Source organism: Oratosquilla oratoria, chromosome 1 (assembly GCF_046742065.1).
Source record: "Oratosquilla oratoria isolate Oo_2021 chromosome 1, ASM4674206v1, whole genome shotgun sequence".
Lineage (NCBI taxonomy): Eukaryota > Metazoa > Arthropoda > Malacostraca > Stomatopoda > Squillidae > Oratosquilla > Oratosquilla oratoria.
In genome coordinates, this window is record NC_134777.1 from 54,133,116 (window position 1) to 54,148,115 (window position 15,000).

The window sequence follows — 15,000 nt, forward strand, 5'->3', positions numbered from 1 at the left end:
GAACACGGTCATCTGACGGACGAAGAGAAGTGCCACTTCGACGTCCCTCAACTGAATAAAATCATCTGACGGCAATAGAGAAAAACGGAACTTTGGCGGCGGCGCGAGGAGGGTGCAGCCCCCAACAGCCACAGCCACCTCTACCGCCGCCACTCAGCCACTCTGATCAAGGTTGTTTTCATAATCGGTCAAATGAGATACTCTGGATTAGATTTGCTGAAGTGTAGTGAAATGCACGAGGCTGTGCTGAGTTGTATTTCGCTGTATTCGTTTGTGCCGTATTTTTTTTGCCCTATGTGTTATGCTAATCTACTGTTCTCTCTTGTGCTGTATTGTACTGCATTTCATTGTATTTCATTGCAATGTGCTGTGCTACAATATTTGGTACTGCGTTGTATTGCATTATTATGCAGAGGCATGAATAAAATCGCCTGGCGACAGTTACGCTGAATGGAAAAATACCTGACGTCGACGTCAGGGGATTCCAGTCGTCTCCGTTTGACACAGACGAGGATAGAACTCGAATTTCTTTCTATTTTATCATGGACTTAAACTAGACCGAAAGTGGTTAGTTCATTAATGATTTCCGGGCTAGTTTGTAGTTAATACTAACATGTTCGGTGTGGAATGTCTCTCTTGGCGATGGAATGCCTGTTCTGGCACTCAGTGGCATGCGGTGCCAATGCCGGAATGCCAGTGCCGATCCTTATCGGCATCCGCTTCGTATGTCACATTATTTCGTCCGTTTTTCTTTGGTTTTCGGTCACGAATTCCACATATTATCGTTCACTCACTGGTGATCGCCACTCGCTCAGGCTCTCTGACCACGCAGGGCAAAGGTTGCAACGTAGGTTTCCAGGTAGCCTTTCATATGGGTATGTAGGAGATGAATAAAATCATCTGACGGCAACAGGGAGGAAAGGTAAGGTGATGTGTGGTACGTAAGTGTACCGGTTTTGTCTTTAAATGCCGACTTATTGTTGCAGATTTATTATGATATATTATGTAACAGTAGGTGAGGAATAGGATGTATTCTGTACTCAACAAGAATGACACTGATGTAAAAAAAAATCTGAACACTACACGTGACGTGTGGAGTCACACCACGTGACGTGTGACGTCATACCATGTGAAGTCACATACGTCTGATGCCACTAAAACTAAGGCATCGTCACACTGGTTCGCCACTCAGAACACAACAGGCAATTAAGTGTGCATCCTGACGTCACATGACGTCACATGGCTAAAGGCCGCGCGTGACGCAATTCCTATCGGCGTTACGTGGCGCACTAACGAGTATGAAATCACTGGTCCCGTGACAGTCAATGTGTGTGTGTGTGTGTGTGTGTGTGTGTGTGTGTGTGTGTGTGTATGTGTGTGTGAATGTGTGTGTATGTGTGTGTGAATGTGTGTGTGCGTGCGCGTGTGCATATTTGTGAAAGTGTGATCGTTTAACAACTTTAATAGGGCAATTAGAGTAGATTGGCGTGTCACAACTTGTGCTCGTTAGTGACGTCACCACAACTAGTGGTGCTTCTCATATCGCCTCTGGTGATTCGGTACGTGTGTCGGCTGCTACCACCTTTGCCCTGTGTGTTTGGATAGCCGGAGATTAGTGGCTGTTAGAGAGGATCAACGTCTGTTGTTTTGTCATCATCATTACCACAATCATCATCGTAATCATCATAAAAAATATCACCAAATCCCACGCTACACTCTGCCAACATCTGCATTGTCATCACTACACACAATACCAGCTCCAAATACTGCCTGCCAACACTTCTCCCAACACCAACACTGCCACCTTAACCTCTGCCAACACCACGTCACGTGATCTGCCAACATCACTGTTCGTAAGTAGGCCAATGACACCCAACACCAGCACCACTTCCAACATAATTGCCACCACAATCAGCGAGCGTTGTCGGTGCCGCTGGCAACACGACAAGCGGGCCGTCTCTGATAGTGCCAACATTACCCTTCCCTCTGACAATAGTTTGTTACCCTCATTTCCACCACCAAGAACACCGTTTGAGACTATTATCACCACATCCGGCTACCGCTAACACCCTACCACCATTCACTATCACCACATCTCCACCGTCTCCCTTTTCCTCCTTTTCCTTCTCTTTCCCTCTCTTCTTTCCTCTCCCTCCCCTTCCTTTCACTTCAGTTCCCTTCCCATATTCTCCTTTTTCTTCCTCTTTCTCTCCCCCCTCTCCCCATCCTTTCTCTTCTCCTTCTCTTCCGAACTTCCCTCCCCTCCTCCTTTCCTTCCATATGCCTTCTCCTCTCCTCCTCTTCCACTTCCCCCTTCCCTTCACCCCCCCTTCCATCTGCCTTCTCTTCTCCTTTTCCTCCACTTCCCTCCCCCTTCATTTCGCCTCCTCTTCTGCAGACTTGCAATGCGTGTGTGCAGGACAAGCAGGACGGGCGGGTGATGGAGGGACGCTTGCAGCCTGCACCAGCCAGCCTGCAAGCGACCAGCATAGCTTGGCCTACTCCCGTTCCTGTGATGTTACGGGTATTGATTGCAGAGTAGACCCCTCCTCCGCCTCCCCGTCCCCCTCCTTCTTCTCCTCCTCCTCCTCCTCCTCCTCCTCCTCCTCCTCCTCTCTCCTCCTCTCTTACACTATTTTTATACCAATAATGTCTCATTGCTTTCGAAGTCATGGTGGTTGAGGAGGAGGAAAGGACAAAGAGGAGGAGAGATGTGAGAAGGTTGGTATGGTGGTGGTGGTGGTGGTGGTGGTGGTGGTGGTGGTGGTGGTGGTGGTGGTGGTGGTATAGTCACCTGATGATGACACAGATGTTTACATTACTGGTGGTTGTAGTTCAAGGTTGTGGTGGTGGTTGTAGTGGTGGTGGTAGCGGCAGTGGTGGTGTAAGGGAACTTGCTGGAACCAACACTCGTGTTTGCTCGAAAAGGAGGAAGAGGAGGAGGAGGAGGAGGATGAGAAAGGAAGAGGAAGGGAAGGGTGGGAGAATGACAATGAAATTGTAGTAAGAAAAGGAGGAGGAGGCGGAGGAGGAGGAGGGACGTACGAAGTAGAAGAAGAAAAGAATCGACGGCAAAATAACAATGGATGGAAAAGGAGGAAGAAGAGCAGGAGGAGGAGGAAGAGGAGGAGGAGAAAGAGAAAGAAGGACAAAGAGTAAAATACAGAAGATGAGGAGAGGGAGGACAAGGAAGAATAGGAGGAGAATAAGGACCAGTTGGAGGACAAATAAAGATAGGAAATAAAAAGAAATTGAAGAAAGAGCAAAAGAGGGAGCAGTAAGATAGACAACGAGGAATCAGAAAATGAAAAAAAAAAAGAAAAAAGAAAAGAAAAAGGGGTTGAAGAAATGGACACAGAGAAAGGACAGAATAAAAAGAAAAGAAAAAAAACGCATAAAAAAGAAAGAATGAATGAAAATAGAACGAAATAGAAAACAGACGACCAAGTTAGACTGGACGGAGGGGATGGGGGGGGGGGGAAGGGTATCTATCAAGGTCCGCTGCTTGAGCTCCGTATTGACTTATTCTATTATGTGTGCCGTCAGGCGATTTTATTAACCTGAGGGGTGGGTGAGACGAACGGGTATCCCCAGTCCGCCAAGTCCTTAGTTGAATAGAATCGTATGACGGCAGCAAATATGAAATACACAAAGGAAACGAAAAATAGAAAAAAAAAATCGAATAAAGCCTTGGTAAACAATTACGTTGAAAGGGTTTGCTAACCTAACGAAGACAGTGACCTAAGCTCCCCCGAAAACAATAACATTAGTTGGTCTATTGTACCTCTGCTTGGTAGTCTGCATAACTGCCATTATTATAATTACTATTACTATTATTATCATTGTTATTATTTTCATGATGATGATGATTATCATATATATATATATATATATATATATATATATATATATATATATATATATACACATGTATTGTCGCGTTGTGAGAAGTTAGGTCAAAGGTCAGGGGTCATCATAGGTCAGGTCACGACCCAGGTACGCAACGAAAGAAAGAGTACGACTTCAACAAGAGAGCTTGGGGACTGTGCCTGAGCACCTCTGAAGTGAATAAAATCGTCTGACGTTTGGTAGAGCGAGAGGTAGACAGTGAGGTACTGCAAGATGTTCTATGATTGAGGTTGACATGTGCTCTGAGTGAGGGAGAAGTCTGCTATATTGAGGGAAAAAACGGAACAGTGTTGGAGAGATACGCCTAAAGTGAATGAAATCGCCTGCCGACACTAGACGTCGATGAGTATGTGTCACAAGACAAGAAAAATAAATCGGGAAAAATACAAGAAGAATAGGAAGAGAAATGGGAGTAAGAGGGATAGGAGGAGGGAAGGGATGCAGCGAGCCTCCATATGGAATGGGACGCGTCTAGCGATCTCTTCAGAGGATTCTCTCTGTCTGTACACGAGGGAGAGAGAGAATGAGAGAGAGAGAGAGAGAGTGGGATGGAGGTTCACCAACGCTTCTATCCTTGTAGACAATCCCGCACAGAGAGAGAGAGAAAAGAGAGGAGAGAGAGAGAGATGGAAATTGGGAGAAAGGGAAAAGGAGACAGGAGGGAAGAAAGAGGGAGAGTAGAAGAGAGAGAGAGAGAGAGAGAGGGATGGAGGGTGGTTAGGAAGTAGAACATAAAAGTAAAAGGAATAATGGGGAAGAGTTGGGGGAAGGGCGAGATAGAAAGAGGAATGGCGAGGGGAGAGAAAGAAATTTAAAAGAGTAAATGGTAATGAGAAGGAAATGCTGAAGACAGGAAAGAAGGAAAAGAAGAGAAAGGTGAAAGATAAAAGAAAGGAAGGGAATGAAGAAATGGAAGTGGGAAAGAAAAGAGAAAAATGGGGAAGAAAAGGAGAAGATAAATGGGACGAGAATGGGTTGAATAATGAGAAAAAATAATATAAATCATAAATGAAAAAATATAAATAAAAAAATAAAATAAATACAGGAAGAAATACAGAATATGAGAAATGAAACGTAGACGGAGATTATCAAAAGAAATAAAAAGGAATTGAGAAAGAAAGAGAATATGGCATTAGAGAAAGAGAAAGCAAGATATAAAGAGAGACGAGGAAAATGAAAGAAATTTGAGAAACAAAAAGTAAAAATATGGAAACAATGGATAATTGAAAAACACGTGGAATAAGATTTGCAAGAAAAACGACGAAAACGCAAACAAATAGAAAACTGAAATTTGTATAGAAAAAATAGATAACAGATAAGATAAAAAAAAACTAGTTTTAGATTTGGTATTACAACTGAACTAGGAACTAGAGCACTAGAAAAACTAGATAGAATAGTAACATCTAGGTTGAGACATGCAATTCCCTCCTCCCACTCCTCCCCCCCCTCCTTCGCTGTATCATGGCAACGTACATTCTATTATTATATCATATTATGATGTTAAAATAATGTTAAGTATATTCTAACTAGCTGGTGACCAGACGATTTCATTCAGTTTGTGACTGATTCCTTCTCTCATTGAATCTTGTCAAGGCCAAAGGCAGACAAATACAGTCATATATAAAATACTCGATACATTCATAACTATAGCTGTATTGATACAACATCACCACCACAACCATCCTAGATGTTGCGACAAAATCAACCGCAAATCAATCAATCACACAAACCCCCACAACCACAACCAACAACAAAATATTGTATGACAACTCTTGAACACATGAAAAAGAAAATAAATACATTATTCTCTGGACTACCAAGGGAAGGGGGTGGGTGTCACGGAGATGAATAAAATCACCTGACGGCAAATGGAATAAAATGGAAAAAGTGCCACTCGGTAGGAAAAGGGTTCTGCACTTACAGCATTTGCATAGTTAAACTCAAATTGTGGTTTAACTGGGGTGGGTTAAGATAAACCTCATTTAAGAAGATAACAAGGAGAATTTGTCATTGTGCGATAAAGAGATAACATAGAGATTAAACCCTTTGTTAGACTAACGCCCTTCATCTGTTATGTTCAGTCTGCCGCCAAAGGAGTTTAATCATCAGGAAATCTTCATGTAGGAAACGTGGGGACAAATAGTCCACCGTTCGTCAGGCGATTCGATGAATCAGCGAGGAGGACGCGTCAGTCGGTCAATGTCTCGTCAGTCTCTTATGTTGAATAGAAAGTCCTGCCCACAGCTAGAAATACGTCTACCAAGGTTACACTGCATTTTGGTGGGTGAAGGGAAATAGGCCTTTATGTCTTTTGTACTTTAGGCAAATAATCGGTTGTTCTTGCATTCGACACTCATCATAAGTAACTCGGGGCTTTCAGGGGTGCATTCAGAGATGAAGGAGTAAGGAGGAGGAGGAGGAGGAGGAAAGAAGAGGTGAATAAAGATGGGAGGAGAAGGAGAGGATAAGAAACGAAGGACAAAGAAAGGTTGAAAGTAAAGGAGGAGGAGGAGGAGGAAAGGTTGGAGGGGAAGGGAGATGCTGAGAGGAGGTGGAAGAACAAAGAAGATCTGAGAACGTAAAGAAGAAGGAAGAACGGGAAAAGAGAGAGAAAGAGAGAGAGAGGGGGGGGACGAGAGAGGGAGAGAGTGTGAAAGAGAAGAAAGAGGCTTGTGAAAAGTTGTGAAAGAATTCACAAGGGTGGCAGGTTCACAAGAATAGTTTGTGAAATTATGATTTTTCTGGAGGATTGAGGAGGTATTGTGGAGGGAGTGGAGGAGGAGGAGGAGGGGTAGGTGTGTAAGAGTATACACATCATACACAAACGAGGAAGATATTTCGATTCAGGTGTATATGAACACTTGTACACACACATGCACGCACACATACGCGCACACACACACACACACACACACACACAAACACACTTACACATACACACACGCACTCACACGCACTCACACAAACACACACAGACACACGCACGCAAGCACGCACGCACGCACGCACACACGCACATACACACAGTTATGCCTGTGGTTATGCAGGGCTTGTCCATGACCAAGATGGCTATAGAATCGATCTATAATTAAACACTAAAATCTTGCCACTACAAAAGCAGCTGCAAGAGACTTGGCAACGGGACTTGTGCGGCAGCCAGCTACACCGCGTCTCTTGAGAGACCAGCTGTTCCTTGAGTGACTGTAGGTGGTTAGGAATGTTAACAAGAATGTGGATAATGTTAATAGTAATTTTAACCCCTTCGTTGGGGTTGTTATATATATATATATATATATATATATATATATATATATATATATATATATATATATATATATATATATATATATATACAATGTATAAAAAATATATATATATATAATATATATATATATATACTGTATATATATATATATATACATATATTATATATATATGTGTATATATATACATATATATATATATATATATATATATATATAAGTAAATATTCATGTGTGTATGTGTGTGTACTTACGTGTATTTCCTTTGTATAGTAACGTCATGAGATGTACTGACTAACTGGTGTAGGGAATAATGTCTCAATGTCTCGGGCTGCCATTCTGAAGTACCGAGATCATGCCCCGCTCAAGGTGGAAAGACTTACTAATACTGAATTTTTTTACCTTACCCCTCAACACGTTTGTGTGTCAGTCTGTGTGTGTGTGTGTGTGTGTGTGTGTGTGTGTGTGTGTGTGTGTGTGTGTGTGCTTGTCACAATGTCTATTGGATTATATATGAACTCTGAGCTCTCGTCCAGAAGAGTAACATCTGCGGATCATAAGTCCAGCATGTGATCCAAGGAAAAGAATTTAACCTTAAACAACGACTCTGTCAGATTCTGCTATACTCAGGCACCCACAGTCAGCTGTGTCAGCATTTGGCTTCCCAGCCCCTTCTCCATGTCAGCATGTCAGGTAACTGAATCGTAGTCAGCATAACGAGTCAGTCATCAGTACTTGTCTGCATATGCTATACGTCAGCACTTGTCAGTCAGCGGGTTGCATATGCGCTAATCGTCAGCCTACGTCAACAAGATATACCCCCTTTCATACACTAGTATGGTGTATTTATTTATTTGTTTTATTTGATACTACGTGTTTTTATTCAGTTGATGCATGACCCATATGTAAAGTGATAAGAATATATCAGCCTGGTCAACCAGTAGACATATTTGAGAAATCTTTGTTTATTGTTAACGCCAGTTTATTCTATTCATGTGATGGTGGGTCCTCGTGATCAATAGGAGTTTCCTTAACATCTGGGTTCCCCTCAGGCTGAATAAAATCGCCTGGCGTCAGGGAAAATAAACTATGGCACTAAAACCTTCAACTCAGGCTCGAGTTCTCCTAGAATCTAGAATCTTGGCACTGTGACACTTTCTAGTGCCATTAATAGACCCAGGCGTTCCTCCTAGAGAGATTTGGTGTCTTAGGCAACATGTCTTCTAGAGCGGTAGGTGCCTCTGGGTGTGTACCTCCAGGGAGACACACAGGTCGGGACACAAACCTCAGTGCCTACTTTAGAGACACAAGCTTCGGTGTCAACTTCAGTGGCACTGAAGTAAGGACACAAAGATGAGTGCCTACGTACGACAGTGCCTACTCTGAAGACATGGAGGGCCATCCAAACCCTCCCTTCACACGGAGTGCCATATGGACCACCAATGACTTAGCATTATGGAGGACACATCCGAAATATCCACTCCACTTCCAGCAATGTGGAGTTTGATTCCACCTCCACAAAGATATGCCTACTCCTCTTCAACCACAACCGCTTCCACCGCCACAACCACTTCCACCTCCACAACCGCTTCCACCACTATTACCAGCAGCAGGAGCAGCCAGCCTCTCCCATCACCGCCACAGTGGTGACCACTTCCAACACTGACAACAGTGTCTTTGGTGACAACGGCTTTGGAAACCAGAAACCATTCCTCCAACAACACTTTTTTCTTTTCTTTTTTTTCTTTAAGAAAACTTGCGACAGAAAGCGACAATTTCTTTACATTTGTCAATTCGTTGGTATCAATGTTTCTTTCCCCCACAGCGGGTCCTGACAACGCTTGTTGTCCTTACTCCCTAAATCCAGCTTCAGGAGGGAGAGGGTGGGGGGGGGGGAGAATCCTGGGGGCGTATCCAAGGAGGAATCAACCCGTGGCAAGTTCGACTGTAGACCGGCACTGGGGGCGATCAAGTTGCAACTTGCCCTGAAGAGTGCCAGTGCCACCAAGGACGTTGGCAACCGAAATCAACTGTGCAACATTGCAACAGCCTCTGACGCCATCAAGATCAACATTATCCTTGCCACCGCTGTCGCTAGCTGTATCCATACGTTGCTAGCTTGTTTCCTCGTAACTAGTGGTAGTAACTCGACTAGGAGACCATTTGGTACTATGTCCACTATCGCTAGTGCTAGTAGTATCGCCGTGTCGCCACTTTGTTTTCTAGGTGCTGATGCTAGTTGATCGACTGGTAGTCTAGAGCTAGGATCATTGGTTTCTCTACTAGCATCGCTTGCTAGTCGGTCGAATCTCCACTACCATCGTTCGCTTTTCTGTCGTCACCACTAGCGTCTCCATGGTTACCGTAACTAGCAATTTCACAGGTTCTGCTAGCATCTTCCTCATCACTACTAGCCTCTGCATGACAAAGAACTTTATCATCACTGTCACCACCATCGTAAACACCACTAAGACCTTTTCTAACGTCATCACTTTAGCCGTTTGCCTTTGCAGCTACTTTAAGTCCAAAAACGAGGTGCTAGCTAGTTATTTTTTCACATGTCTACTAGCATCTCGTTCTCCTTTGCTAGTACTTTATCGTTTCCTCTTTGCTCGGGGAAAAAAAAAGACACGAATAATTTCACTAAAAGCTAATCACTAATAACTAGCCACTAGCAACTAGCACAGAAGCACTAGCACTGTCAACTAGTCCACCAAGTGGATAGTCCTCCAAAACAGTGCACTTCAACTTCCTGCAAAGAAAACACAAGACCCAAACTCAAAGTCTCCAAAAGTCCGTTTCCCGTCTACCCCGCGTTTGTCAGATAACAAAAGATGATGTGTAGATAAATAAATGGATAAATGTATATACACACACACACACACATACATATACACTCACACACATACATACATACACACATGCCCACGTCACCTGGTCTTTCGAGACGACTCCTGCTCAGCGTGCTCTACTTCGCTTCGCCCCATGTTGAATGTACAGCACCAACGCAGTCCCCAACACCAACACAGGCCCCCAGCACCCTCTCCCTCCCTCGCTCACTCACCCACTCCTCCCTCCCTCCCGACCCTCCCTTCCCTCCCTCCCTCCCTCCCTCCCTCCCTCCCTCCCTCCCTTCCTCCCTACCTCTCTCGTCAAGAGCCACGAGATGGTCAGCTGATTCGATCAAATATGTGCCCGTTGGCAGACATCGCCTGTAAGAAGGAGCCCCTTATCCTCACTGAAATTCAGTCGAAGGCTTCCTTAAGTCATGGAAGTGGTTTCAGGCTTCCTGAAGTCATGGCCATAGCTTCAGGCTTGCTGAAGTCATGGTCATGGCTTCAGGCTTCCTGAAGCCGTGTGCAAGACTCCTCCGCGATCGATGACGATACCGCGGAGGACAACGATCACAATGGTAACACGAAGTTGTGTTCGAATAATCGATCACAGTCAGATCGTGAAGGGAGGTGAAGAGGAGGGGATACTTGAAAAGTAGGAAAGAACTTGGTTCCTTTTAACCCAGTTTGACCTAGAACCCAAGAGAAGGTCACTGACGACCGGGTCATCAATGATGTCCCGCTGGGGGCTCAGGTTATCAATAACGGTCCACAAAATATCCGTCTAGGTCATCAACGAGTATCGACCCGTTGATGATTTACACTACTCCTAAGAATCAGAACCGGATGAAAGTGATGGATAACACTCTGGGAGGAGTGCTTCGTTTGGCACTCGACCGATAACACCGACAGTGCCAGTGTGCTGGCAACGGAGAAGGGTGCCAGCTGGCGAAGACAACACCGATCCCGAAGAACGCCAAAGACACAAGGAGGACCTCAGGGAGAGTACCAAATGACGAAGAAAACACCGATCTCGAAGAGCTCTTCAGAACCTCCAGAGACCCCGACTTCGAGTCGAAGCGACCCTTGGTAGAGGGTCCTGGAGAGTCTTTGTAGGGGACGGAGGAGAACCCCACACTTCAAGAATATCTACCAAGAACCTTTGATGGGACGTAAAGAACCTTTACTTGAAGAATCTTTAACCTTCACTTGGAAATAACCTTAGGAGAACCTTTGCCAAGTTCTTGGATATCCTTTGTATTGATCCCGGAGACCTTGGGAAAGGGGTCCCTGAAGACAGGAGACTGGGGGATCCGTTTTCCGGTGGGCCAGGAGATCACGAGGAAGATCCCCAGAGAACGTGAAGGGGAGCGTGACCCAGTTAGCGAACGTAACGATATCGCAATCTTGAAGAGTACTTACGAGGAGGAGGGTCATAGCTCGTAACCCATTCTGTACAGGGGCGGCACTCTTTTCCTCTTTTATTTCTGGCTGCCGCCAGGCGATTTTATTCGTTTCTGTGGCAACCCTTTGCCATGTAGCAAAGGACGCTAGCATCAGAACCGTATCCTGTGTTCATGGAAGGGTCCTTTAAACTGAATAAAATCGTCGTAATGAGTGACGAGATTGAAAGCAGGCGAGATAATGCCGGTAGGGAGATGGTTGAAGAAGAGAGAAGAGAGGCGGGAATAGGTCTTGTATGACTAAGGTGAAAAGAACAAATGATGGAAGAGAATGTTAAAGGTAAGTGTTGGAGAGAGGACAATAGAGATAAGATGAGAGATCATTTCTCTCCAACAAAGGGAGGGAGAAGCTAGAGAATGTTGGAGGAGAACTTACTATGGTGGAGGGCGACAGGCGAGGAATCCCGAAGTGGTGGAGCGAAGATGGAGGAAATGCTAGAGAGCAGTTGAGTTGGCGAGGTGGTGGTGGTGGTGGTGGTGGTGGTGGCGGCGGGGAGGCCGAGGAGGCACGGTTGGTGAGGAGAGCAGGACGAGTTGGTGGAGGGAATGGAGTGGAGGAGGAGGTGGAGGTGGTGAAGATCGGTAGGGAGGACGAGGTGGCGGAGGGGCGTAGAGGGGTGGAAGAGGTGATAAGGAGTAGGGAGGACGTGGGAGGTGGAGGGGACATGGAGTTGGAAGAGTGGAAGGGAAGATGGAGGGAGATAGGTAGGGAGGATATGGGAGGTGAGAGGAGTAAAGGACGTATCCCTAGGGGAAGTAGAGGTAGATGAAGGAAAGAAAGTAACCTGAGAGATAATGATTGTCTAGAAGCATCGAAACGATGGGACAGGGGGCGGGTCGCCGAGAGATCCTAGGACGGCCCAATAGGGCACTTGGCGTTTACCAGAGGAAAACTAGGGCCGGTAAGTCTAGGACGGGGGTGAGTATAAGGACCTGAATGAGGGTTTATGGTCAGTGAACGAAGAACAATGGATTAGGGAGGCGACAAGTGGGGCTAGGAACCCCGGGGTTAGCAGTGATGAAAGCAAAGTCGAAATTTCTTGAAGAAAAAGAAGAAAGAAAAACGAAAGTAGGAAGACAAGGAATGGTACGAAGATGAAGAAATGTATGAAGAACGTATGTAGGTGAAGAATGTAGGGAATAACGAGTTGGTAAAGGGAGAACAATAACGAACTGGTAAAGGGAGTAAGTGAGAAGGGAACACTTAAAAACAAGAGACATACGAAGACTGATACATAGTAGGCAAATAGGAAGACCTGGTCCTCCAACATTTGGAGGCGAAGGGAGGAATGGAGGTGAAAGAAGACATGGAGGTGAAGGAGGACGGAACGGGCAGTGAGAGGTGGAGTGGACGGAGGGAGTGGAGGAGAATACAAGTAGAAGTGGAGGAGCTGGTTCGAGGGAGTGAGGCTTTTGCAAGCTTATGGAGGTAGCAGGAGGGGGACTAGGAGGTAGGGGACTGAATGAGAGGCAGTGGGAGAGGCAGAGGTAATGGAGGTGTGGAGTTCTGAGGCATAGAAGCTTTCAGAATGTTCGCTAGCAATGGAGGGGCAAGGAGGTGTGGAGGGTGACCGGGGACTGGAGGAGTGTGGAGGGAGCTGGTGGGAAAAATTGGAGGTGGAGGGCGGTGAGAAGAGATCTCTATGAAGGGTAGGAAAAGGTAGATAGGAGGAAGGCGTAGGTGGATGGTACGGTTGTTTTAGTTTGATGGAGAGTTTGAAAAAAGAGGGAAGAGGAGGTAGATAGACAGAGGGAGGATGAGAGGCCGGACAGACGTGGTAGAACAGAGGACATAGGAGGTAAAGAGGCAAAGGTCACTTAGGAGAAACGGGTGAAATAGGAGATATGATGAGGCTTAGCGACTTGATTGCTGTTCTACTAGCCAAAGAGGACAGGCCTCTAAGAGGCAGAGGAGAGGCTGAGAAAGCCAAGAGGCACTTCGTGAGTGAGGTGGGTTGAGGGCTAAAGTATGAGGTGGAGTTTGAGGGTAAGAACTATTTTAAGATCACTAACTCGTCCCTCGAATGAGGCGATTTGAATACTCAAGGATGAGAGGGAAGTTGAGGATCAGCTGATTGAGGTTGAGGAAGAGTTGAGAGTGGTGAAGGTTGAGGAAGTTTGGTAGAGATGGAAGGACGAGGGAACAGTTTCCAAGGGTGAGGGTTCTGAGGAATACTTGAAGGACCACTTGACTCACCTGCCTACCGGAGGAGGACTCGTGCCGACGTCGGAGGAGGAGATGTCACTGTTGATGTCTTGTCTGTTTTCCACCTTGACCGCACTCAAAGCACACGATGGGGGAAGAATTTTTCCTTTTTTCTTTTCCCTCTTCAAGAAATTTTGCCGAAGAACTCTTTTCGATTTTTTTTCTTCGGGCGCACTATTCTTCTTATCTTTTCAGTTTTCTCTTCTTGGGCTTCTTGTACGTATATAATTATTTGTATATATGTTATATCTATACTTATATATGTATATATATATATATTTTCTGAACCCCTGGTTTTAGGAACCAAATTGGACTTAGTAGTTAAAAAAAAATATATATATATATAGACCTTCGGCCGAGGTATCGAGAACACTAAAGCGGCGAATAGAAATATCAAATGAACTGGGCCCCACAACCCCAAGACAATTTTTTTTTTCTGATTTTTCTCTTCCTTGTTTTTAGGTAGTAGCGTATAAATATTTTCTTTCTTTTGCTTCCAGACAACCACGAAACGCCAAATTTGCGTGTGTGAGAGCGCTTTAAGTACTGGGATTGGTAGGTCAGGGGGTGGGGGGATCGTTGGTGGTGGAAAGAGAGAGAGAGAGAGAAAAACAACACGTCTTCTCTCTTCTGGTCCGTCCGGTGTTCTGCCCTGGCTCACTCGATCCCACTCATACGCCAGCACTCAGCTCCTCCCCTCCTCCTCCTCCTCCTCCTCCTCCTCCTCCTCCTCTCCCGAACCCTCCCTCCCTCCTCCTCCTCCTCACTCACTCTCCTCGTCGTCCTCTTCGTCCTCCTTCTCTTCCTACTCTCCCGAACCCTCCCTCCCTCCTCCTCCTCCTCCTCACTCACTCTTCTCGTCGTCCTCTTCGTCCTCCTTCTCCTCCTACTCTCCCACCTCCGCCTCCTCCTCTTCCTCCTCCTCCTTCCCCTCCTCCTCCTCCTCCTCCCCCTCACTCACCTCGTCTTCCTCTTCGTCCTCCTTCTCCTCCTACTCTCCCACCTCCACCTCTTCCTCCTCCTTCTCACTCACCTCGTCGTCCTCTTTACTCCTACTCTCCCACCTCCTCCTCCTTTTCCTCATTCTCGTCATCGTCCTCTTCGTCCTACTCCTCCTCCTCCTCCTCCTCCTCCTCACTCTACTCGTCGTCTTCTTCGTCATACTACTCCTCTCTCACCTCCTCCTCTTCTCCCACCTCCCTCTCTCCCACCTCCTCCTTCCCCACCTCCTTCTCATCTCCTACCTCCTCCTATTCTCCCACCTCCTCCTCTCCCACCTCCTCCTTCTCCACCTCCTCATCTCCTTCCACCTCCTCCTCCTCCTT

The 15,000-nt window shown here is 45.8% G+C and overlaps 1 protein-coding gene across 3 annotated transcripts in view; it reads right to left on the reverse strand.

Moving 5' to 3' along the window:
* Nucleotides 1-14,330, reverse strand: part of LOC143024533 (uncharacterized) — a 46,062-nt gene extending 31,732 nt beyond the window's left edge. Inside the window, exon 1 of one of the 3 annotated variants that reach the window (XM_076183435.1) lies at nt 13,667-14,330. Coding sequence is in view for 1 of the 3 variants with exons in the window: in XM_076183366.1 (XP_076039481.1) it covers nt 10,107-10,159 (53 nt within the window). In the remaining 2 variants the exon portion in view is untranslated. Of the gene's footprint in view, nt 1-10,106; nt 10,221-11,845; nt 11,988-13,666 lie in introns of those variants that run through there. The other 2 variants (XM_076183528.1, XM_076183366.1) reach the window with 2 other exon arrangements.
* Between the last annotated feature and the right edge of the window lie 670 nt (nt 14,331-15,000).